This window comes from Notolepis coatsorum, assembly GCF_963971535.1.
Source record: "Notolepis coatsorum genome assembly, chromosome: 12".
Lineage (NCBI taxonomy): Eukaryota > Metazoa > Chordata > Actinopteri > Aulopiformes > Paralepididae > Notolepis > Notolepis coatsorum.
This window is the reverse complement of record NC_140176.1, coordinates 84249668-84277581: the sequence shown is the minus strand read 5'-3', so window position 1 is coordinate 84277581 and position 27914 is coordinate 84249668. Positions and strand designations below refer to the sequence as shown.

At 43.5% G+C, this 27914-nt stretch overlaps 1 protein-coding gene across 1 annotated transcript in view; it reads left to right on the top strand.

Annotated features, from left to right (window-relative positions):
• The window catches only part of LOC311237944 (piezo-type mechanosensitive ion channel component 2-like), a gene marked incomplete at its 5' end in the record, with an annotated part of 174602 nt that overhangs the window by 141410 nt on the left and 5278 nt on the right, over window positions 1-27914 (top strand). The window contains one exon of the mRNA XM_084325919.1: window positions 5919-6088. Within this exon, the coding sequence (XP_084182045.1) occupies window positions 5919-6088 (170 nt within the window). The remainder of the gene's footprint in view (window positions 1-5918; window positions 6089-27914) is intronic.

The following is a 27914-nucleotide window of genomic DNA, read 5'->3' as shown; positions in this document are numbered from 1 at the left end:
TGGGGCCGTATACATTAGCCAGAATTACTGGTACATCATACAGCCGTCCTATAACTATCACAAATCTCCCGCCAGGATCCGAGATAATATCGGAGTAAACAAAGTTGACAGATTTATGGATTAGAATGGCTACCCCTCTGGATTTCCCTTGAAATGACGAATGATAAACCTGACCCACCCATCTCCTCTTTAATTTGATATGATCCGTTCCCTTTAAGTGGGTCTCTTGAAGGAAAGCAATGTTAGCGCCAAGATGTTGAAGATGATGTATCACCTTACTACATTTGATCGGTTGATTTAGGCCTCTGCAATTCCAGCTGCAAAACCTAAGTACACCTCCCGACCGCTGTGCTGATCTAGGTTGGGTCATAATACCGGCAAGATAATGAATAGATGTGCTGGGTACACCGCAAATGAGAAACACTGAAAACAATAAAATAAAACTGCAATAGGGCGACCAAGCCAAGTACACCAAAATAAAAAAGAACTGATACAGACAACATTACTCCCCCTTCCCTCCTCCCCCCTCCCTCCTCCCCCCTCTCCCCTCCCTCCTCCCCCCTCCCCCCTCCCCCCTCACGCCGAAGCATCTCCCGCTGAGATACGCGTGTGGTGTGGTGCCCGGAGCTCCTGCCCTCTCCTATTACTAACTCTAAAGATAAACACCACCCCTTCCGTGGTTAAGTGACAAATGTTAATATTGTGAAATATCGTAGTCCCAAAATGAAATAGTCTGTATATGCTCAGTCATATGGACATAAATTATGAACTTGCCGTTCAGCTGATGGTTACAGTCTGGGGAACCGCTTTTCTGAGTTTAGTGTTTATGAAAGTCGAGGCGGCGGCCGGGTCTTCAAACGTGTGCGTTGAACCACTCGGCAGAGTGATTTTCAGAACCGCAGGAAACATCAGCCCAAACTTGATACCAGGACAGGCATGGAGTTCACGTTTCACTCCTCCAAACGCAGCCCTCTTCTTGGAAACAGCGCCGGTGTAATCAGGGAAAATAGAGAGCCTTTTGCCTTGGAAGAGTAGAGGGGTGTCACGGGAGGTCGCGCTGGCCCGACGTAGGATTTCGTTCCGGATATGAAAGAAGTGGACCCTGATGATGAGCGGACGAGGCGTCTCTCCCTCTTTGGGTTTAGCCCGCAAAGTGCGATGGGCTCTGTCGAGTAGGGGCTCATCATCCAGGCCCAGTAGGTTCTTGAGTAGGCGGCCGATGAATTCCGTTGGCCGCGGACCCTCCGAGCCCTCAGGTATCCCCACGAGTCGAAGGTTGTTCCTCCTCGATCTCCCCTCTAGGTCCTCACATTTGTCGGTTAGTAATTTCACCTGTGACGTGAGCTCCTTAACAGTGGAGTCAAGCGAGGAGAGCTGGTCACTGTGGTCGCTCGTCACACGTTCCAACTCGCAGATAGTTTGCCCGTGTTCATTTATTTTCAGCAGCAATGGTTCAGTAATATTCACCAGCTCCGTGCGCACTGCAAGGATTTCAGCTCTCAGGTTAGTTGCCGATGAGTCAATTCTGCCACAAATATCTTCCTTCAGCGAGTTCAGCATTGATTGTAAGGCCCCTAGATCAAAGGCGCTGCCGCTGGTCATGTTAGCAGCTGGCGCGTGCGGTGGGGGTGGCCCGGGTGGCTGATCAAAGATTGTTTGTTGTCCTGCACGCGTCGTCCTTAATTTGGGTTTAACAGGACCCATGGACGATTTAAAGTGTCGAAAAGTCTGCCTGACTGGTAGATGAACATACGTTGTCCAGTGTCCAAAGTCCAAAAAGAAAAAACGTAGTTAAAGGACTATTTATAATTGAAGTTTGTCACAAACCGGCGGAGCGGCGAAAAGCACGTCTTACATGCTCGGTGGCCCTCCTACTATTACTATTACTACTACTATTACTACTATTACTACTACTATTACTATTAATATTACTACTACTATTACTATTATTATTACTAGTACTATTACTACTACTATTACTACTATTACTACTACTATTACTATTAATATTACTACTACTATTACTATTACTACTACTATTACTACTACTATTACTATTACTACTACTATTACTACTACTATTACTACTACTATTACTATTACTACTACTATTACTACTACTATTACTACTACTATTACTACTATTACTACTATTACTATTACTACTACTATTACTATTACTACTATTAATATTACTACTATTACTATTACTATTACTATTAATATTACTATTACTACTACTATTACTATTACTACTACTATTACTATTACTACTATTACTACTACTATTACTATTACTACTATTACTATTACTACTATTACTACTATTACTATTACTATTACTACTACTATTACTACTATTACTACTACTATTACTATTAATATTACTATTACTACTACTATTACTATTACTACTACTATTACTATTACTACTATTACTACTACTATTACTATTACTACTATTACTATTACTACTATTACTACTATTACTATTAATATTACTATTACTACTACTATTACTATTACTACTACTATTACTACTACTATTACTACTATTACTACTACTATTACTATTAATATTACTACTACTATTACTATTATTATTACTAGTACTATTACTACTACTATTACTACTATTACTACTACTATTACTATTAATATTACTACTACTATTACTATTACTACTACTATTACTACTACTATTACTATTACTACTACTATTACTACTACTATTACTACTACTATTACTATTACTACTACTATTACTACTACTATTACTACTACTATTACTATTACTACTACTATTACTACTACTATTACTATTACTACTACTATTACTATTACTACTAATAATAATATTACTACTATTACTACTATTATTATCACTACTACTACTAATACAATTATTATTACTACTACTATTACTACTGCTACTACTACTAGAATTACTACTGCTATTGCTACTATTACTACTACTATTACTACTACTATTATTACTACTACCACTAATACTACTATTACTACTACTAATACTATCACTACTACTACTAATATTAGTATTACTGTTACTACTACTACTAGTTAGGGCTGACCTTCGAAGCTTTTTTTGGCAATCGAAGCTTCGGGCCGAGCTTCGATTTTAATTTGAAGCTTCGAATTTTTTTTGTATCTTATGTTGTGGGACTTGTACAGCACTTTGGTAAACGTTGTTGTTTTTAAATGTGCTCTATAAATAAAGTGGATTGGATTAATTCATTAAGTAGCCCCTTTCGTGACTGTGACGCAGCCAACAAGGTTTCACTCGGCTGCGCTGCCTGGGTGCAGTGGGGCTGCTCTCACAGCCAACGACATGACATTACATAATTATGTTGCAACCTTCGTCTATCAAGCAAACAATTATATTATATTTAATTTATCATTTATTAATTTATAATTATATCAGACAATGCACCTACAAAAGCAGATGATTTCAATTAAATTAGCCAACTTGGTAACACATTAGTCATAGCAGCATAGGCATAGCCTTATTAATGTTTTGTGTGACATCGCCGTCGTGTACAACGATACTTATATATCTGGCACTCGGCTTTTTGGGCATTGTCTTTGCATATTTTAAAGTGTAACCACACGTCTGATGACTTCTTCGTCGACATGTCTGCTGCACATGTCCCAGATAATCTCCACGTGCTTGTTGTAGAGAGGTGGAGTCGAGGCGCCGCTTACTTTCGTTTCATTGGAATGGAGGCGGGAAGGCGCCGCTTACTTTCGTTTCATTGGAATGGAGGCGCAAGATTTTGGAGGCACATTCTTTTTTTACAAATTTTTTTTTTTACTTCTATTTTTTTTTTTATGTTCGAAGCTCGTGCCATCGAACGAAGCTTCGAAGTATTTAAGACAGCCCTACTACTAGTAGTACTATTTTATTTAAGAACAAATAAAAACGTATTTACAATGGCGACCTGGAAAAAGGCACAGCCTTTTGAGGGATAGGGGGCAGGGGTAAAATATATACAAAGTTAAAACAGAACAAGATTAAAACAAGTTAAAACATGGTAAGACAAACAGAGTAAAACAAAACAGCCACAGCTGGTAGGCAGATACCTGTGCTAGTTTAGTAGCAGTTTCAGGTGTCAGTATAAATGTCCATGATAGTATCCTTCAAAGCTGAAACTTTCAACTGGATGAAATTGTTCAGTTTTAAACTTTTTGGTAAATTGTTCCAGTCTGTGGGCACGGCAGACTGAAATGATGATTGACCAATTACTGAGTGTGTTTTGGGGACTTTCAGCAGGATGAGATTTGTAGAAGAGAGACAGCAGGTGCAAACTACACATGTAGGGGGCGACAGACCAAGGAGAGTTTTATAGATTAACATAAACAAGTGTATTTCACAAAGGGTGTGTAGGGGTGGCCAGTTTATAGAGGAATATCAAGTGCAGTGGTGAGTTCTGAAAGGGGCATTTGTAGCGAAATGGATGGCAGAGTGATAGAGAACATCAAGCTTCTGCAGAGTAGTTTTGAATCAGATCGGTAGATGGTGTCACCATTCATTTTAACTATAGTGAGTCTAGCAGAAAAAGTGAAAAAATAGCTAATTCTGTACAGAAAGCCAATTTTAGATTTGACCTATTACTACTATTACTGTCACTACTAATACTACTATGATTATTACTACTGCTGCTACTACTATTACTACTACTACTACTACTACTACTAATACTACTATAATTACTACTACTACTCCTACTACTACTACTACTACTACTACTACTACTACTACTACTACTATTACATTTGCATTACTATTATTACTACTACTACTACTACTACTACTACTACTACTATTATGAATACTACTACTACTACTTCTATCAAGACTATTACTACTTCTACTACTACTACTACTACTACTACTACTACTACTACTACTACTACTACTACTACTACTACAGCATAGGCCCAATCCCCCCCTCCCATGGCCCTCCAACTAGCCTTGCAAATCGAGTGTTTTCATACACTGACTCCAAACGGAGGGGGAGAAGGGAGAAGGTAAAGGACTTATAACTATTTCCACTGCTCTAAATCAAGAAAAAGTGAATGGAATTAGGTATCTTTTGATGGCGAATATGATGGTTATGTCAGTTTAATGATCAGATACAGTGAAACTGCTCAACCAGACGAACCGGGCAGCACTGCTCCTCATTCTGGGTTTGTTTTCTCCACAGCCAATTGTTTTTGTTTTTAATTGTTTTTCTCTCCTTTCTCTGTTCAAATAAATTTTCTTATTGTAGGCACACAATTAACGTAATCACAAAATGCAGTTTAAATCAAGTGCTGTGTTTGATACATGAAATAAATACGTAGGCCTATCATTATTATATGGTAAACTACACTGTAGGTTACATTTCTAGGCCCTGCCACTACCGAAATATCTAAGTTCTTTACATTATTTTACTACTGATGACATAACAAGGGTTGTCCCATTTCCCAGGTAAAGATTTCAAACCGTTCCCCTTGTAGCTTCATTCTGAAGAGCCACTACCCAGTTGAGGGCACTCCAAAACGAGGGGTAGAGCCAAGGGAAGGGAATTGGGATTGGGCCTACTACTACTGCTCCTGCTACTACTACTACTACTACTACTACTACTACTACTAATATTGCTACTACTAGTATTGCTACTACTGCTACTACTATTACTAGTATTGCTAGTAGCAATACTAGTAATAGTAGTAGCAGTAGTAGCAATACTAGTAGTAGCAGTAGTAGTAGCAATTTGCTACTACTACTGCTACTACTAGTATTGCTACTACTGCTACTAGTATTGCTGCTACTACTACTATTACTAGTGTGTTGTGTTGTGGTTTCTGTAGTTTTATTCACACCTGTCTAATCATCTGGTGTGAACTTCATTTCCCAGAGTGCCTTGCAGTTCCTGGAGGCATACAGTGCTGAGGACGTGACGGTGGCTGAGCTGCAGGGGTCCAGTAACTCCCTCTGGACCATTAGTCCTCCCAGCAGACAATACCTCAGCCACGTCCTGCAGACAGATGTCCACTTCCCTGTCACTGTCTCCTGGACCATACAGAGGTACAGTCAGTCAGTCAGACAGACAGACAGACAGACAGACAGACAGACAGACAGACAGACAGACAGACAGGCATGCACTTCACTGTCTCCTGGACCATACAGAGGTACAGACAGACAGACAGACAGGCATGCACTTCACTGTCTCCTGGACCATACAGAGGTACAGACAGACAGACAGACAGACATACAGACGTCCATTTCCCTGTCACTGTCTCCTGGACCATACAGAGGTACAGTCAATTTTTTTTTATTTTTTTTTATATAAAAATTGTTTTGCACTACCTATCTTTGTGAAAGTGGCTTCTCAGCTCTGGTCCAGCTGAAGACAAAGCAGAGGAACAGATTGGACATTGAGCATGACCTCAGAGTTGCTTTGTACCGTCCATCACCCCAGACTTTGAGACTCTTGTCAGGAGCAAACATCATCCCCAGTTATCCCATTAGTTCCCTGGGATTAAGAAGTCTGCTAAGAAGGATAATTATTTATTATTATTATTTTATTTCATTGTGTTTTTAGCAATAGTTGCACTTTTGTTGCACTTTTTTGTGTTTATTTCATGTTTTGAAAGATTGCGTATTACTGCAATTATTTTTTACATAAATCATAGTGGTTCAAAATTTTGGGTTGCGACTTAATGACTAAGGAAAATGTTGGGTCCCGAGGCTAGACCAGTTGAGAACCACTGTATTAGACCATACAGAGGTACAGTCAGACAGACAGACGTCCACTTCTCTGTCTCCTGGACCATACAGAGGTACAGTCAGTCAGACAGACAGGCGTCCACTTCTCTGTCTCCTGGACCATACAGAGGTACAGTCAGTCAGACAGACAGACGTCCACTTCTCTGTCTCCTGGACCATACAGAGGTACAGTCAGCCAGACAGACAGACCACTTCCCTGTCACTGTCTCCTAGACCAGCGGTTTTCAAACTACGGGTCGCAACCCAAAGTGGGGTCGTGGGTAGGTGACAATGGGGTCGTGCATTGGCAAGTGTTCTGGCAATATATTTTGGCTAAATATGCCTCGTTTTATAAATGTGTATTGATAACATAATGCTGTAATTACATTTTCTAATAAATATGCATGTGCAATTTCAACAACATGTGCTTTTATTTTGATATTCCTTAATTCCACGTTGAAATGATGCGATACATTAAGTGTGGGGTCGCCAAAAAAAATCCAAAATAAAATGGGGTCGTGGTATAAAAAAGTTTGAGAACCCCTGTCCTGGACCATACAGAGGTACAGACAGACAGACAGACAGACAGACAGACAGACAGACAGACAGACAGACATACAGGCAGACAGGCAGACAGACAGGCAGACAGACAGACAGACAGACAGACAGACAAACAGACAGACAGGCAGACAGACAGACAGACAGGCAGGCAGGCAGGCAGGCATGCATGCACTTCCCTGTCACTGTCTCCTGGACCATACAGCGGTAACTTACAGACAGTTTAAGTTTAAGTTTACGTTTCTTTAATAGTTGTCATACAGAAGTACAGAATACTTTCATACAAAATGCTTCTTACTGTTACGCTCCAGAGACTGTGCTAGACAAGATAGTATCAAATAACATAGTATAGCATGTAATTTAGAAGAAGAAAATGAGGTCACAGTGTTCGGTATAGACATATGTACAATGTTCTGAGTTACCATATAATATACAATACTATGCAGTGTACTAATGTACAGTACTATATAGTGCAAAGCAGAAATGGGATGAGGTACAATTTAGGTACAATTTACAGTAAGGTGTACGAGTTGTAGTGCAATCCTTCATCAATAAATATAAAGTGTGGGGAGTGGGTGCTACAGTGTGTTTGTTTAAAGTGGGTGTGTGCTATAAAGTGTGTGGAGTGGGTGCTACAGTGTGTTTGTTTAAAGTGAGTGTGTGCGTGTGGATGTGTGTGCTATGTGCGTTTGGTGGTTGTTGTTGTGTAGTGTTCATTCATTGTTCGTTTAGCAGCCTGATGGCCTGGGGATAGAAGCTTCTTCTGAGTCTTTCTGTGCTCGCCTTGAGACTCCGGTATCGCTTGCCTGACCGCAGCAGTTCAAAGAGGCAGTTGTTCGGGTGACTGGAGTCTTTAATGATTCTCTTAGCCTTGCCCTTGCAACGCTTGTTGTAAATGTTCTGGAGGGTGGGGAGCCCCCCTCCAATTGTGCGTTCGGCTGAACGTGTCACTCTTTGTAGTCTGCTTCGGTCTTGTGCAGTGCTATTCCCAAACCAGGAGGTGATGTTGCCGGTCAAGATGCTCTCTATTGTACATGAGTAGAAGTTCTTAAGGATCTTCTGACTGACTTGGAACTTCCTTAGGCGCCTGAGGAAGTAGAGGCGTCAATGTGTGTGGTCCATGTCAAGTCCTCGGATATGTAGGCTCCGAGGTACTTAAAGCTGTTGACTCTCTCAACCGGTGCCCCGTCGATGCTGAGGGGGCTGTAGTCCTTGACCCCCGACCTCCTGAAGTCCACAATCATCTCCTTTGTTTTGCTGACGTTCAGGGAGAGGCTGTTTTCCTGGCACCATCCCGCCAGGACCTTGACCTCTTCCAGGTAGGCCCTCTCGTCGTTGGCAGAGATCAGGCCCACCACCACTGTGTCGTCAGCAAATTTGATGATTGTATTGCTACTCCGCTGAGCCACACAGTCGTGTGTGTACAGGGAGTAGAGGAGGGGACTCAGAACACAGCCCTGGGGGGCCCCTATGTTGAGGGTGATGGATGAGGAGGTGCAGTTGCCTGCTCTCACCACCTGGGGTCTGCCAGTCAGGAAGTCCAAGACCCACTGGCAGAGGTCATAGTTCAAGCCCAGGTCCCTGAGCTTGGCTATGAGTATGGAGGGGACTATGGTATTGAATGCCGAGCTGTAGTCGATGAATAGCATTCTCACATAGTTCCCCTGCCTCTTGTCCAGGTGTGATGCTGCTGTGTGCAGCACATGGGCTATGGCGTCCTCCGTGGACCTGTTGGGGCGGTATGCAAATTGCAGGGGGTCCATGTTGATGGGGAGGGAGGAGCAGATGTAGCCCTTTACTAGCTTCTCAAAGCACTTCATGGCTATGGAGGTGAGAGCTACAGGGCGGTAGTCGTTGAGGCAAGCAGGCTTGGATTTTTTGGGTACAGGGATAATAGTGGACTTCTTCAGGCAGGTGGGGATGACAGCCTGTTCTAAGGACAGGTTAAATATGTCAGTGAATACTGGGGCCAGTTGGTCGGCACAGACTTTTAGGACGCGGCCGGGGATGCCGTCCGGACCTGCTGCCTTCCTGATATTTACTTTTTTAAAGGTCCGCCTCACCTCATGCTCTGTTACCCTGAACACTGCGCCTCCATCAGCAGCCGACCCCCCCCCCCCCCCCCATTGCCGTGGCTTGTGAGCTGGTGTTGTTATTACCAGCATCAAACCTCGCATAGAAGGTATTGAGGTCATTTGCTAAGGAGATGTCACTGTTCAGTTTGAGGGAGGCGCCTTTGTAGTCTGTCATCGTTTTGAGCCCCTGCCACATAGCTCTAGAGTCAGCTTGTTCAAACTGGAGTTCAATTTTATCCCTGTAGCGCCGTTTGGCCTCTGACACTGTCCTCCTTACATTGTATCGCGCCACCTTGTGGTCATTCATGTTGCCTGCCACTAGGCCGTCGTTGTATGCTTTGGTGCGCTCTCTCAGAGCTTCACGGACGGATTTGTCTACCCAGGGTTTTTGATTTGGGTAAACTCTCATTTTGGTAGTGGGGATTGTTTTGAAGTGTCTTTTCTTAATTCATGTATCTCTTATCTAAGTTCATTGATCGTATAGTGTTCTATTTCACCCTTTCCTCTGCATGGTTTTAGGTATTTTCAGATGTTCGGTTTCAAGTAAGAGGAGACTGACGATATGGTCAAAATCAACGGGCGGCGGTTGTTTATTAATAAAACAGCTTTAGGAATTAAAACAGTACATCGTCTCTTTGGTTTGGCTGTTGTCGTCTCTCGGTGCTGTTCGCTGTCTCAGGTTGTCCATGGCCAACACCGAGTCCTCTCTTGTGGTTCGCTGGTCTGGTTGTCAAGACAACCTGGTCTCCTCGCCGATCAGTCAGGGAGTGCTTGATTTCGTATCGGCGGAGTCCGCTATGAACCTCGGCTCGGTCATCTGGTCTCAATGGCTCTCTGAGTCATCGGCTCTTCAGTAGCCTGAGTGGCGAGTCTCCCTCTGTCTGTGGAGGTTTTCAGCGCTCCAGTTGCGATGCGATCTCTGTCATCGTCTGTCCCCATGTCTCTGGGTCTTCAGGTCCTTTCTGGTGTGTCAGCGCTTCTCCTGATGCGAAGCGATTTCGTCTGTCATCGGGTCTCAGTCCCTCTGTGTCACGGCTTGGCTCTGCAGGGATCCTTCTCCGTCTCCTCTGAGTGTCACCGGGTGTGTGTGACGTGTCTCTCCAGGTTCCTTCTGGTGTGAGTCGTGTGTGTAGTGAGTCGCCATTCGCCCTTTTTATCCGCGGGGAGAGAGAGAGAGAGAGGGAGGGGGAGACAGAGAGCGAGAGGGAGGGGGGAGATCCTGCCTGCCTGTTCACGTCCATACGCTTTTCTTATTTTGGTCCACATTCCAACAGAAACCTGTCTGTTGGTGTCCTGTGTCCACATGTTACACAATTTCTTCTGCTGACACAACCAGTTGGTTCTGGTGACAACGGTTTTCACAGTCTATGGGGAGACAGACTGGCTTTTGATGCATAAATAATAAAACATGAGCTATTTCCATCTACAAACTATTTACCATTCTGTGATTGCATTTTAGAATACTAAGATAATTCTTTATTGTCTAGCCAGTGACTCACTTTTTCAGACAGTGTCCAGACAACAAACCATATCTCCCCGTCCTTTAATAGAACACTTTATTTTCCTGATGAACATTTGACCAATACTTATTCTTTATTGTGACTAAGTTATTCTAATAGTTTTCTAAGAGTTTATGCCTACATGTAACCTTATTAGTTTTCTTTATATCCTTGATGCATTTTGAACATTTGGCCTTACTTGAGTGCTGCTGACTCGTCTATCTGAGAGGCTCTTTTTACCACTCCTTTTACTCTGTCCCCTAACCATTCTGCCATGTCGTAACTTGAAAGTCCTTACTTAGGGTAGGGGTCAGTTTTATTGTCTTTAAGGTCAGCCATCTGTTTTCTGGGGAGTCAACCGCCTCTACCCTAGGGTCTCAGAAATACCTTCACATGGTGTTCTAAATAACTTTTCTATCAAGCAGCATTTTGTTTTTCAAATCATTTTCCTTGTACATTTCACTTGCATTTATTCATGTTTTCATTTAGAAATATACGACAATCCACCCTTAGGGGGTTTAATAACCTCCTATACAACATTAATATTCTAAATTAAACATGTTTAAAATCATTCTCATAATTTTTGCTAATATTTTCTAAAATTTTCAAAAAAATCCAAAATTTCCCCAAATCGAACTACAAAACCCTTTCCATCTGTACAGTTACAAAATCATCATTTCACCTACCTTTTCCTCCTTTCACAGTTTATACACATTATCAGTTATTATTATGACATCCAGTCTAGGTCCGTCTCTCTATGCAAAGAGATGATCGTACCATTCTCAGCTTCTTTTTGTTTAAGACTATATTTATCCATGTACTTAGCTTAAATGTCTATTTTGTGTAATGGACTCTGCAAGAAAAGATTAATACATCACACCACTAAAAGATTAACTCTCTAAACATTTGAGGGAAATTCAAACAAGCAACATAAATCATTTTTACTCCTTAAAAAGACCACTGAGGCCTCAATTATCCTTTGCTTTCATCCCTGTCAGTTATCTCTGTTTAAACTTCCTAAGGCCTTTACTGCTAACTCGTTTTTGACCGTTTTCTTCTTGTTGTATCTTGTGCTAACCACCGCATCTTTCTTCGTTGTATGCAGGTCTCTGGTACTGCTCCGATTTTCCACAGAAGGAATCGATTTTCCCTCTGTCCTTTTTGCATTTTGGATTATTATTTACAAAACACACAATAGATTGGAAACAGTTATTTTCACAGATACATCTTTACTGTTCTGCATTTTGACAATACATTTTTCTCCAATTCATTATCTATGTATTTCACAGCTTCTTACGTTAGCATTCAATCAAATCATCTTTGTCTCATTTCTTTTTGTGCTGTACTGTTTTACTAGATCAAATATCTTAAGATCAACACAACTACCTCCACCCTTGACAGTGGAATAACCATTATTTCACTTCCAAATACCTCGTTTCCCGACAGCTCCTCGGTCCGGACAGTCAGCTCTAGACGAGGCCAATCACCAACAGAACCTATGTGCATGGTCAACAAACCACAGTCCCTTTAAACACACATCACACACACTCCGCCAGCTTTCAACAAGCCGGTGCAGAGTCTTCCATAAGTCAATCATCAAATTCACATGTCTGCACCCGACATGAACACTAACTGGCCAAATTGCGACCAACAACCTACAGAGCTTTCTTATAGACAGAGAAATATGTTTCCCCAACACTTATCATAACCCAAAAAGTGACACAACCCTCCAGATTCCACATCTGGAGCCTCAATGAGCGGAAAACAAACCATGAACCAGCTCCCGTCCATTCTCAGTTTCCAGCACATTATCTCAGACCTCCTACCAGTCTCGCTGTGTCACCACCACCTGCTACCCCTGACCGGCGAGAGAACCCTCCCAGCCAGCCAGTTCCTAAAAAAAAAATATAGTCAACCAAAAACAAAGAAAATTAAAAATAAACAAAAAACTGTGAGTGCCTACATGCTACACACCCATCCAACAGAATTAAACTATCATCCAGAGGCATAAATACCCCCGCAAAACTAAGACAGCAAAATTAGAAATCCAAAAAGAATAAAATAAGTAATGAAATAATATTATTGTTTTTTTTTTTTTTTTTTTTTTTTTTTTTTTTAATTCCACCTTGACCACCCTTTGATCAAGTATTGTAATCACTACTATAAATAGTCCTTTGTTTCTAACTCTGTCTAATATTATATGTTCCATTGTTCCTGTCTAAAACCCAACTGTTTAACCCTTCTCTGACACCGTCTGGTTCAGTGTTCACATGACCACAAGAGCCATTGCGGTGACCATTTTTCTCTCTCTCTCCAATCTGTGCAGCCGGGCCAGGCTGCACAGGTGGGAGATACCAAAAATCGTCCACCATACCATTCTCCCTTACGTTTTCCTCACTGCCACAGCAAGAGTTGATCAGACACACTGTAGCAAAAAGGAAAACCCATGATTTGTCTATTAATTAACTGTTAGTACGATTGGCTCATGCATCTGTCAGTCATTTCATCTCTCCCTGTTAGTTGCACATCCATTTTAGTCGCTTCCACTCATAATCTAATGTACCAACGCTCCTATATATATATATTTTTTTTTTTTTTTTTTCTCTATTTTTATTCCAATCAGTCCTTCTTCCCATTTTAACTTATTAATAACTCTATTTTCCCGAGCACCCAAAAGACTTTGTTTGTGCATTTCCGCTTTGCTCTTAATTAACCTATGACCTATGCAGACACCCCCTCTGACAATGTCCCAACTCTCCACATCCCCAGCAACCCTGTTTGGACTCTTGCTTCTTACTGGACGTTCGCTGAGGCCTCCACCCTTTGTAACATGACCGAGCGAAATGGCCAACCTCCCCACAACCCCAGCACACAGCCGACGCCGGCCATCCCAGGGGTTCCAGTTCACCACGACTCCCACAGTCTCTCGGCTGGCCCCCCACAGTCCTCGCCAAGTCCACCCCTCTCCTGTCCTCTGGTCGCATGTCCTGTTGCCTGGAGGAGAGAGGGGCATACCTGTCCTTTTCTGCTGCCTCTCCTCGGGCCTTCTCTTGTTGGGAGGGGCCTGGAAACTCACCCCTCCTGTGGTTCTGTTCACCCTGTTGCGGCCCAGTTCCCTGTCCGGGCAACAGAGCACAGGGCATTCTTTGATCACAGCGGCCTAGGTCAGACGCCCGAAGCATGATCTCAACAGCTGTCGCTTCTAGTAGCACAGTCTTTCTCGCCAGTTCCCGTTCCAATCTCTGAGTCTCGTGTGCGGCTTGACCGATCTCCAGCTGTGTCTTCATCAGATCTCGATGAACTGCCTCGTGTTGTTCGAACGCTGTCACAAACGCTCTCTGTTGTCTATAGTATGCTGCCTCTTCCCCCATCTCAGCACGGGCGGCTTGCCGTCCCACCGTTGGGCTCCGCCTCTCATCTTGGCTTTGGTGCTGAGGGCAGGATGGATGTGGGAAACGGGTGGGCTGTAGAAACTGTTCGTGTATTCCATACCTGCTGTCGGTCTCAGTTCCAGCCATCCGGCCAGAGTGGACTTCGTGGGACGGCTGTAACCTCAGTCTCTTTTTCTGCCCCTTGGTTAAACCGCAGTCGCCTGCAATGGACACTCCAGCTTGAATCGGTTCTGGTTGGAGTAACACCGTTGTCACTGGTTCACTCCCCTGTGTTGGAATCAAAGTCATCATTCCAAGTCCTTCTGTCGTACTGGTCACATGAGAGAAGTCCATATTCAAATCAATCAGATCATCACTGGTATAGTCTATCTGGGAAATGTCTGCAGAGGCTCTCGGCCTACTCCCCCCAATGGCCCGATCACTAAAGCCCTCTTCCATATTGTCGTTGTTGTTATTCTATTGTTATTGCATCTAACGCTTCAGTTGTTCCTATCAAATGTCCCACTAAAGTGAACTTCCTATGTTACTGTCATTCATTCCACTTTCAACACACTCTTGTAATCACCGTTTGAAAAAACAAATTTCTCCGTCTTACACTATTTTCTACTTCCTTGAGTTAAAACACTCACACTGTCAAAATTTTACTGTGCAGACAAGGATTGATAATTGGCTTATCATTCATACTTATACCAAGGCCTTTAAAACCGTTTTCCCTAGATGGTTAAGGAAGTCGTTAGAGCACCTGTCCGGCCGAGCATCTGTATAGAAAGAAAGCAGAAATCCAGACTTAATACAGTGGCATTTCCCTTATTATTTCCACTCTTCGTTATGCATTGGAAATGTCGGGCAACACTATACTAATATATTTAAAGAGACACAGTGTGATTTGCTTGAAAAAATAACGATACAGCTTATCTTGTTTTTTGTCCGTTCCTTCAACAGGAACACTGGAGTTTTCCAATCCCTTGTGTGCTCTCTCCACCTGATTTCCTGGGAAATATAATCATTAATCCCCTTCCTATCCATTGTCTAATAATCCTTTGTAAACCTGGTCCTTCATCTGATTCTAATCTCTCTTTGCTTGATGAATCTGTTCATCCTAACCTTATTTCTTACTTTTAAATGCCCGATTAGCGTATCGACTAAATGTATTATTCCAATTAGCGTATCGACTAAATGTATTATTCGCTTTCGCTTCACTTCTCATACTACATCCATTTCATTCATCCTTACACACAACCATTACCCCCCACAACACTTAATAAAAATTAATCAGTGTTGCTACTGCTACCAACCACCCAATCAGGGAAAACAATAAACTTTCAGCAACTTAGATCACTAAAACCCTGACCGACACATAGTACAGCTGGCCACGTTAATAATTTCATGGACACCCGCACTATGCCACCGCAATATTCACCCAGTTCTCTGAATACACAAAGAACCGTCAACTCACAGCCCAAAGCGTCCTCCCTTCAGTTTCGAACCTGAACGGAAACACCCCAAGCTTTACCACACCAAGAATATCACTACTTCACATACTCAATAACAACGTAGTTTAAATAAACCTACAACCAAATGCCCACAACACACGCCGCAATCTAGGGATGGCGAAATACAAGGAGAGACAGGGAAGGGAAAAGAAAAAAGGAGGGAGGGATACAGGGATCCAGGGACTAAGGGGATGAAAGGGGGGGGGGGGGGGGGCACACAATGCAACATTAACTATTACCAAAACCGTCTAAATCAACCTTAACTCTAATCAGACCAAAAGAATGACCACGAATATTCTATTTATCCTTATGTAATCCTATTTTAGCAAGTAACACTATATTAATATAACCAATACTCCAAACCCATGATGAATTGAAAATGGGGGACCCCGATGTAAACAAGACGAAAGTCTTCCTCCGGTCTGCATCCCCTTAACAATTGTGTGTATTGAGCTGTACCGTATCGTACCCACTAAACAATCCGTTAATAAAAATTTTCAATCAATCAATCAATCAGGCAATCTATACTAAACAAAAACTCCCTTTGTGCACCTGTCCCCTCACAAAGTTAAGCCGGGAGACAGGGATGGAGCGGAGGGGGGCGGGAGTGGAGGGGAGAGGGAGGGAGGGAGGGAGGGAGGGAAGGAGGGAAGGAGGGAGGGAGGGAGGGAGGGAGGGAAGGAGGGAGGGAGGGAGGGAGAGAGCGTGAACGAGGGAGGAAGAGACAGAGGAAAAAGGGGGGGGGGGAGTTGTTCACGCCAATCCTATCACAAAACGCCGCTGCTCTCACTTCAACCATACTTGGCCCATAACAAATACAGATTTATAATCAAACCAGTAAACACACCCATCATCAACAACAGTTAAAACCGATAAAAAGAACCCACAAATCCCCACAGATTGCCGCGCTTCAAAACCTATAATAATCACAACTGATCTCTATTGCTTACTGCACCTCGTTCCCTGTAAAGGCGAAACTATAAGAGAGGCAACAGCGCCCTCCACTGGAACGTACGCTCATCATCACCAACGCACTACAGCCTCACCACTTCCTGTAGGAGGCGCCACGCCTCCCCCGCAAGTGCGTCATTACGTAAACCACCCCAAGACGCCAACTCGACGTTCTACCTCAACCACAAAACTACAATTCCCAGAACCCTCTACACCGGAAGTACCTGTCCATCGCCTCTCTAAGATCCCGCACTAGCAAAGAGTAGCAACACGCGAGATTCCCCGAGAGTTCAATCATGCTATTTTGTTAGCACAGGTAGCTTAGCATCTTAGCTTCGTTAGCTCAGTGCCGCTAGCACCAGCTTAGCCTAGCACCCAACACCACTCCTCCTAAACGGCCCAGTCCTGTTGACTCGAGCGGCACAACACATCGCGACGTTTACACAACCCCAGCTATACCCCGTAACACAACTTTAATCCTATTAAGCCCCCGTCCACAGAACATATATTATTATCCTTATCCCAGTACGCTCGCCCGATTGGCCCCGGCCGGCTCCGTATTTTAAATCTAACGCTCCCGATCTAGCCCCGTATTTCCAAATCTAACGCACCCCAAGCTCCGACGCTCCCTATGACGTCACCAGCTCTAAAATCCCCGTTTTCTTTGATCTTTACTACATTACTTTTAAACTTCTACAGCCCCGATTTGAAAAATTTCAACGCACATTACACATCTTCTAGGTTCCATCTCACATGTCATTCATTCAATTCACTCGAAAACGCAACACAGCGTCCACACGCTATTCCCGTCGCGCCAGCTAATGCTGGCAGGACAGGGGTGTGGTTTCTCCGTTGCAGCCTTGGCCACCAGCTGGTTCATAATAATACAAAAAATACCTTGACATTTACTCAGAGCTCCTAACATCCATCCATTTAAACACATATATTTAGCAAAACAATGTCTCATTCACAAGCATACTATTCATTTGTACACAATCATTCCAAACGCATCTCCTTGCTTTTTTTCACACAATATCCTCCTATTGTTCTAATCCCCTGTGCAGTTACCCCACGCATTTCTCCCACAAGTGCATTATCTCCAAAGGTTACTTTCCCCCCCCCCATCATTCCTCTTCTCAGCCTCTCAATCTTCATATTCAGCGCCGTTTGGGGAGCTTTTACCTGTCTCACCCCCAAATCGACCAAATACCTTCTCAAAAATCCGTACCAAAGGCGAATTTTTTAAGCAGATTCCGTCGGGTCACACTACAACAGATCTGTATGAAAACGTCTTTCTAAACTCGTCTGTTATACGTGCCGATTCTAAGAGTGAAGTCCGCGAATGATGGCGCGGAAAAAAAGCAACCAATTACCTCCCTGTTCTCTATTTCTCTTCGCGGAACCAGGCTATCCCTGAACTTCACCACGGTTATCTCTTTACTACTCTTTAAGATCTGACTACTCCTCTTTACCCTTCTTATGAACCACTACGTCACACACAGTCCCACTTCCCGCTATCTGTGACCAATCTCCGTTCTACTGCTCCTACGCCGGTACCCTCAAATAATTTACCTAATCCCTAGCCTATCCCCAAACTGATATAACTAAATACAGACATCTATTTCCTCTCCTCACTTTGCCTTGTACCAATTATAGGCATCCTAACTGAACATAAGTGCAGCGCCGGTGTGTGGCTGAGACCAGAGCCAGGTTGTGAAACCTGGACCCCGGTACCCCTCCAACACCAACATTATCCTGGTCCATTTACAACTCATTTCTACCTAATGCAATAGCAACCCCAAAATGCGAGACTGCTTCGACCATTTACCAATTTTAAACACATTAGTACTACTTACCTATTCCCACTGGCCTCGGTCGCAATGGTGACGATCCTCAGTCCTCAGTCGTAGAGAGCATCGATGAGGGGGAGAGAACCTCTCCGTGTCCTTGAGAAGTGGCTGCTGTCGTTTTTCAACCGGTACTGGCCAAATGCAGGACGGGTCATGGCACCAATTGAAGTGTCTTTTCTTAATTCATGTATCTCTTATCTAAGTTCATTGATCGTATAGTGTTCTATTTCACCCTTTCCTCTGCATGGTTTTAGGTATTTTCAGATGTTCGGTTTCAAGTAAGAGGAGACTGACGATATGGTCAAAATCAACGGGCGGCGGTTGTTTATTAATAAAACAGCTTTAGGAATTAAAACAGTACATCGTCTCTTTGGTTTGGCTGTTGTCGTCTCTCGGTGCTGTTCGCTGTCTCAGGTTGTCCATGGCCAACACCGAGTCCTCTCTTGTGGTTCGCTGGTCTGGTTGTCAAGACAACCTGGTCTCCTCGCCGATCAGTCAGGGAGTGCTTGATTTCGTATCGGCGGAGTCCGCTATGAACCTCGGCTCGGTCATCTGGTCTCAATGGCTCTCTGAGTCATCGGCTCTTCAGTAGCCTGAGTGGCGAGTCTCCCTCTGTCTGTGGAGGTTTTCAGCGCTCCAGTTGCGATGCGATCTCTGTCATCGTCTGTCCCCATGTCTCTGGGTCTTCAGGTCCTTTCTGGTGTGTCAGCGCTTCTCCTGATGCGAAGCGATTTCGTCTGTCATCGGGTCTCAGTCCCTCTGTGTCACGGCTTGGCTCTGCAGGGATCCTTCTCCGTCTCCTCTGAGTGTCACCGGGTGTGTGTGACGTGTCTCTCCAGGTTCCTTCTGGTGTGAGTCGTGTGTGTAGTGAGTCGCCATTCGCCCTTTTTATCCGCGGGGAGAGAGAGAGAGAGAGGGAGGGGGAGACAGAGAGCGAGAGGGAGGGGGGAGATCCTGCCTGCCTGTTCACGTCCATACGCTTTTCTTATTTTGGTCCACATTCCAACAGAAACCTGTCTGTTGGTGTCCTGTGTCCACATGTTACACAATTTCTTCTGCTGACACAACCAGTTGGTTCTGGTGACAACGGTTTTCACAGTCTATGGGGAGACAGACTGGCTTTTGATGCATAAATAATAAAACATGAGCTATTTCCATCTACAAACTATTTACCATTCTGTGATTGCATTTTAGAATACTAAGATAATTCTTTATTGTCTAGCCAGTGACTCACTTTTTCAGACAGTGTCCAGACAACAAACCATATCTCCCCGTCCTTTAATAGAACACTTTATTTTCCTGATGAACATTTGACCAATACTTATTCTTTATTGTGACTAAGTTATTCTAATAGTTTTCTAAGAGTTTATGCCTACATGTAACCTTATTAGTTTTCTTTATATCCTTGATGCATTTTGAACATTTGGCCTTACTTGAGTGCTGCTGACTCGTCTATCTGAGAGGCTCTTTTTACCACTCCTTTTACTCTGTCCCCTAACCATTCTGCCATGTCGTAACTTGAAAGTCCTTACTTAGGGTAGGGGTCAGTTTTATTGTCTTTAAGGTCAGCCATCTGTTTTCTGGGGAGTCAACCGCCTCTACCCTAGGGTCTCAGAAATACCTTCACATGGTGTTCTAAATAACTTTTCTATCAAGCAGCATTTTGTTTTTCAAATCATTTTCCTTGTACATTTCACTTGCATTTATTCATGTTTTCATTTAGAAATATACGACAATCCACCCTTAGGGGGTTTAATAACCTCCTATACAACATTAATATTCTAAATTAAACATGTTTAAAATCATTCTCATAATTTTTGCTAATATTTTCTAAAATTTTCAAAAAAATCCAAAATTTCCCCAAATCGAACTACAAAACCCTTTCCATCTGTACAGTTACAAAATCATCATTTCACCTACCTTTTCCTCCTTTCACAGTTTATACACATTATCAGTTATTATTATGACATCCAGTCTAGGTCCGTCTCTCTATGCAAAGAGATGATCGTACCATTCTCAGCTTCTTTTTGTTTAAGACTATATTTATCCATGTACTTAGCTTAAATGTCTATTTTGTGTAATGGACTCTGCAAGAAAAGATTAATACATCACACCACTAAAAGATTAACTCTCTAAACATTTGAGGGAAATTCAAACAAGCAACATAAATCATTTTTACTCCTTAAAAAGACCACTGAGGCCTCAATTATCCTTTGCTTTCATCCCTGTCAGTTATCTCTGTTTAAACTTCCTAAGGCCTTTACTGCTAACTCGTTTTTGACCGTTTTCTTCTTGTTGTATCTTGTGCTAACCACCGCATCTTTCTTCGTTGTATGCAGGTCTCTGGTACTGCTCCGATTTTCCACAGAAGGAATCGATTTTCCCTCTGTCCTTTTTGCATTTTGGATTATTATTTACAAAACACACAATAGATTGGAAACAGTTATTTTCACAGATACATCTTTACTGTTCTGCATTTTGACAATACATTTTTCTCCAATTCATTATCTATGTATTTCACAGCTTCTTACGTTAGCATTCAATCAAATCATCTTTGTCTCATTTCTTTTTGTGCTGTACTGTTTTACTAGATCAAATATCTTAAGATCAACACAACTACCTCCACCCTTGACAGTGGAATAACCATTATTTCACTTCCAAATACCTCGTTTCCCGACAGCTCCTCGGTCCGGACAGTCAGCTCTAGACGAGGCCAATCACCAACAGAACCTATGTGCATGGTCAACAAACCACAGTCCCTTTAAACACACATCACACACACTCCGCCAGCTTTCAACAAGCCGGTGCAGAGTCTTCCATAAGTCAATCATCAAATTCACATGTCTGCACCCGACATGAACACTAACTGGCCAAATTGCGACCAACAACCTACAGAGCTTTCTTATAGACAGAGAAATATGTTTCCCCAACACTTATCATAACCCAAAAAGTGACACAACCCTCCAGATTCCACATCTGGAGCCTCAATGAGCGGAAAACAAACCATGAACCAGCTCCCGTCCATTCTCAGTTTCCAGCACATTATCTCAGACCTCCTACCAGTCTCGCTGTGTCACCACCACCTGCTACCCCTGACCGGCGAGAGAACCCTCCCAGCCAGCCAGTTCCTAAAAAAAAAATATAGTCAACCAAAAACAAAGAAAATTAAAAATAAACAAAAAACTGTGAGTGCCTACATGCTACACACCCATCCAACAGAATTAAACTATCATCCAGAGGCATAAATACCCCCGCAAAACTAAGACAGCAAAATTAGAAATCCAAAAAGAATAAAATAAGTAATGAAATAATATTATTGTTTTTTTTTTTTTTTTTTTTTTTTTTTTTTTTTTAATTCCACCTTGACCACCCTTTGATCAAGTATTGTAATCACTACTATAAATAGTCCTTTGTTTCTAACTCTGTCTAATATTATATGTTCCATTGTTCCTGTCTAAAACCCAACTGTTTAACCCTTCTCTGACACCGTCTGGTTCAGTGTTCACATGACCACAAGAGCCATTGCGGTGACCATTTTTCTCTCTCTCTCCAATCTGTGCAGCCGGGCCAGGCTGCACAGGTGGGAGATACCAAAAATCGTCCACCATACCATTCTCCCTTACGTTTTCCTCACTGCCACAGCAAGAGTTGATCAGACACACTGTAGCAAAAAGGAAAACCCATGATTTGTCTATTAATTAACTGTTAGTACGATTGGCTCATGCATCTGTCAGTCATTTCATCTCTCCCTGTTAGTTGCACATCCATTTTAGTCGCTTCCACTCATAATCTAATGTACCAACGCTCCTATATATATATATTTTTTTTTTTTTTTTTTTCTCTATTTTTATTCCAATCAGTCCTTCTTCCCATTTTAACTTATTAATAACTCTATTTTCCCGAGCACCCAAAAGACTTTGTTTGTGCATTTCCGCTTTGCTCTTAATTAACCTATGACCTATGCAGACACCCCCTCTGACAATGTCCCAACTCTCCACATCCCCAGCAACCCTGTTTGGACTCTTGCTTCTTACTGGACGTTCGCTGAGGCCTCCACCCTTTGTAACATGACCGAGCGAAATGGCCAACCTCCCCACAACCCCAGCACACAGCCGACGCCGGCCATCCCAGGGGTTCCAGTTCACCACGACTCCCACAGTCTCTCGGCTGGCCCCCCACAGTCCTCGCCAGGTCCACCCCTCTCCTGTCCTCTGGTCGCATGTCCTGTTGCCTGGAGGAGAGAGGGGCATACCTGTCCTTTTCTGCTGCCTCTCCTCGGGCCTTCTCTTGTTGGGAGGGGCCTGGAAACTCACCCCTCCTGTGGTTCTGTTCACCCTGTTGCGGCCCAGTTCCCTGTCCGGGCAACAGAGCACAGGGCATTCTTTGATCACAGCGGCCTAGGTCAGACGCCCGAAGCATGATCTCAACAGCTGTCGCTTCTAGTAGCACAGTCTTTCTCGCCAGTTCCCGTTCCAATCTCTGAGTCTCGTGTGCGGCTTGACCGATCTCCAGCTGTGTCTTCATCAGATCTCGATGAACTGCCTCGTGTTGTTCGAACGCTGTCACAAACGCTCTCTGTTGTCTATAGTATGCTGCCTCTTCCCCCATCTCAGCACGGGCGGCTTGCCGTCCCACCGTTGGGCTCCGCCTCTCATCTTGGCTTTGGTGCTGAGGGCAGGATGGATGTGGGAAACGGGTGGGCTGTAGAAACTGTTCGTGTATTCCATACCTGCTGTCGGTCTCAGTTCCAGCCATCCGGCCAGAGTGGACTTCGTGGGACGGCTGTAACCTCAGTCTCTTTTTCTGCCCCTTGGTTAAACCGCAGTCGCCTGCAATGGACACTCCAGCTTGAATCGGTTCTGGTTGGAGTAACACCGTTGTCACTGGTTCACTCCCCTGTGTTGGAATCAAAGTCATCATTCCAAGTCCTTCTGTCGTACTGGTCACATGAGAGAAGTCCATATTCAAATCAATCAGATCATCACTGGTATAGTCTATCTGGGAAATGTCTGCAGAGGCTCTCGGCCTACTCCCCCCAATGGCCCGATCACTAAAGCCCTCTTCCATATTGTCGTTGTTGTTATTCTATTGTTATTGCATCTAACGCTTCAGTTGTTCCTATCAAATGTCCCACTAAAGTGAACTTCCTATGTTACTGTCATTCATTCCACTTTCAACACACTCTTGTAATCACCGTTTGAAAAAACAAATTTCTCCGTCTTACACTATTTTCTACTTCCTTGAGTTAAAACACTCACACTGTCAAAATTTTACTGTGCAGACAAGGATTGATAATTGGCTTATCATTCATACTTATACCAAGGCCTTTAAAACCGTTTTCCCTAGATGGTTAAGGAAGTCGTTAGAGCACCTGTCCGGCCGAGCATCTGTATAGAAAGAAAGCAGAAATCCAGACTTAATACAGTGGCATTTCCCTTATTATTTCCACTCTTCGTTATGCATTGGAAATGTCGGGCAACACTATACTAATATATTTAAAGAGACACAGTGTGATTTGCTTGAAAAAATAACGATACAGCTTATCTTGTTTTTTGTCCGTTCCTTCAACAGGAACACTGGAGTTTTCCAATCCCTTGTGTGCTCTCTCCACCTGATTTCCTGGGAAATATAATCATTAATCCCCTTCCTATCCATTGTCTAATAATCCTTTGTAAACCTGGTCCTTCATCTGATTCTAATCTCTCTTTGCTTGATGAATCTGTTCATCCTAACCTTATTTCTTACTTTTAAATGCCCGATTAGCGTATCGACTAAATGTATTATTCCAATTAGCGTATCGACTAAATGTATTATTCGCTTTCGCTTCACTTCTCATACTACATCCATTTCATTCATCCTTACACACAACCATTACCCCCCACAACACTTAATAAAAATTAATCAGTGTTGCTACTGCTACCAACCACCCAATCAGGGAAAACAATAAACTTTCAGCAACTTAGATCACTAAAACCCTGACCGACACATAGTACAGCTGGCCACGTTAATAATTTCATGGACACCCGCACTATGCCACCGCAATATTCACCCAGTTCTCTGAATACACAAAGAACCGTCAACTCACAGCCCAAAGCGTCCTCCCTTCAGTTTCGAACCTGAACGGAAACACCCCAAGCTTTACCACACCAAGAATATCACTACTTCACATACTCAATAACAACGTAGTTTAAATAAACCTACAACCAAATGCCCACAACACACGCCGCAATCTAGGGATGGCGAAATACAAGGAGAGACAGGGAAGGGAAAAGAAAAAAGGAGGGAGGGATACAGGGATCCAGGGACTAAGGGGATGAAAGGGGGGGGGGGGGGGGGGCACACAATGCAACATTAACTATTACCAAAACCGTCTAAATCAACCTTAACTCTAATCAGACCAAAAGAATGACCACGAATATTCTATTTATCCTTATGTAATCCTATTTTAGCAAGTAACACTATATTAATATAACCAATACTCCAAACCCATGATGAATTGAAAATGGGGGACCCCGATGTAAACAAGACGAAAGTCTTCCTCCGGTCTGCATCCCCTTAACAATTGTGTGTATTGAGCTGTACCGTATCGTACCCACTAAACAATCCGTTAATAAAAAATTTCAATCAATCAATCAATCAGGCAATCTATACTAAACAAAAACTCCCTTTGTGCACCTGTCCCCTCACAAAGTTAAGCCGGGAGACAGGGATGGAGCGGAGGGGGGCGGGAGTGGAGGGGAGAGGGAGGGAGGGAGGGAGGGAGGGAAGGAGGGAAGGAGGGAGGGAGGGAGGGAGGGAGGGAAGGAGGGAGGGAGGGAGGGAGAGAGCGTGAACGAGGGAGGAAGAGACAGAGGAAAAAGGGGGGGGGGGAGTTGTTCACGCCAATCCTATCACAAAACGCCGCTGCTCTCACTTCAACCATACTTGGCCCATAACAAATACAGATTTATAATCAAACCAGTAAACACACCCATCATCAACAACAGTTAAAACCGATAAAAAGAACCCACAAATCCCCACAGATTGCCGCGCTTCAAAACCTATAATAATCACAACTGATCTCTATTGCTTACTGCACCTCGTTCCCTGTAAAGGCGAAACTATAAGAGAGGCAACAGCGCCCTCCACTGGAACGTACGCTCATCATCACCAACGCACTACAGCCTCACCACTTCCTGTAGGAGGCGCCACGCCTCCCCCGCAAGTGCGTCATTACGTAAACCACCCCAAGACGCCAACTCGACGTTCTACCTCAACCACAAAACTACAATTCCCAGAACCCTCTACACCGGAAGTACCTGTCCATCGCCTCTCTAAGATCCCGCACTAGCAAAGAGTAGCAACACGCGAGATTCCCCGAGAGTTCAATCATGCTATTTTGTTAGCACAGGTAGCTTAGCATCTTAGCTTCGTTAGCTCAGTGCCGCTAGCACCAGCTTAGCCTAGCACCCAACACCACTCCTCCTAAACGGCCCAGTCCTGTTGACTCGAGCGGCACAACACATCGCGACGTTTACACAACCCCAGCTATACCCCGTAACACAACTTTAATCCTATTAAGCCCCCGTCCACAGAACATATATTATTATCCTTATCCCAGTACGCTCGCCCGATTGGCCCCGGCCGGCTCCGTATTTTAAATCTAACGCTCCCGATCTAGCCCCGTATTTCCAAATCTAACGCACCCCAAGCTCCGACGCTCCCTATGACGTCACCAGCTCTAAAATCCCCGTTTTCTTTGATCTTTACTACATTACTTTTAAACTTCTACAGCCCCGATTTGAAAAATTTCAACGCACATTACACATCTTCTAGGTTCCATCTCACATGTCATTCATTCAATTCACTCGAAAACGCAACACAGCGTCCACACGCTATTCCCGTCGCGCCAGCTAATGCTGGCAGGACAGGGGTGTGGTTTCTCCGTTGCAGCCTTGGCCACCAGCTGGTTCATAATAATACAAAAAATACCTTGACATTTACTCAGAGCTCCTAACATCCATCCATTTAAACACATATATTTAGCAAAACAATGTCTCATTCACAAGCATACTATTCATTTGTACACAATCATTCCAAACGCATCTCCTTGCTTTTTTTCACACAATATCCTCCTATTGTTCTAATCCCCTGTGCAGTTACCCCACGCATTTCTCCCACAAGTGCATTATCTCCAAAGGTTACTTTCCCCCCCCCCATCATTCCTCTTCTCAGCCTCTCAATCTTCATATTCAGCGCCGTTTGGGGAGCTTTTACCTGTCTCACCCCCAAATCGACCAAATACCTTCTCAAAAATCCGTACCAAAGGCGAATTTTTTAAGCAGATTCCGTCGGGTCACACTACAACAGATCTGTATGAAAACGTCTTTCTAAACTCGTCTGTTATACGTGCCGATTCTAAGAGTGAAGTCCGCGAATGATGGCGCGGAAAAAAAGCAACCAATTACCTCCCTGTTCTCTATTTCTCTTCGCGGAACCAGGCTATCCCTGAACTTCACCACGGTTATCTCTTTACTACTCTTTAAGATCTGACTACTCCTCTTTACCCTTCTTATGAACCACTACGTCACACACAGTCCCACTTCCCGCTATCTGTGACCAATCTCCGTTCTACTGCTCCTACGCCGGTACCCTCAAATAATTTACCTAATCCCTAGCCTATCCCCAAACTGATATAACTAAATACAGACATCTATTTCCTCTCCTCACTTTGCCTTGTACCAATTATAGGCATCCTAACTGAACATAAGTGCAGCGCCGGTGTGTGGCTGAGACCAGAGCCAGGTTGTGAAACCTGGACCCCGGTACCCCTCCAACACCAACATTATCCTGGTCCATTTACAACTCATTTCTACCTAATGCAATAGCAACCCCAAAATGCGAGACTGCTTCGACCATTTACCAATTTTAAACACATTAGTACTACTTACCTATTCCCACTGGCCTCGGTCGCAATGGTGACGATCCTCAGTCCTCAGTCGTAGAGAGCATCGATGAGGGGGAGAGAACCTCTCCGTGTCCTTGAGAAGTGGCTGCTGTCGTTTTTCAACCGGTACTGGCCAAATGCAGGACGGGTCATGGCACCAATTGAAGTGTCTTTTCTTAATTCATGTATCTCTTATCTAAGTTCATTGATCGTATAGTGTTCTATTTCACCCTTTCCTCTGCATGGTTTTAGGTATTTTCAGATGTTCGGTTTCAAGTAAGAGGAGACTGACGATATGGTCAAAATCAACGGGCGGCGGTTGTTTATTAATAAAACAGCTTTAGGAATTAAAACAGTACATCGTCTCTTTGGTTTGGCTGTTGTCGTCTCTCGGTGCTGTT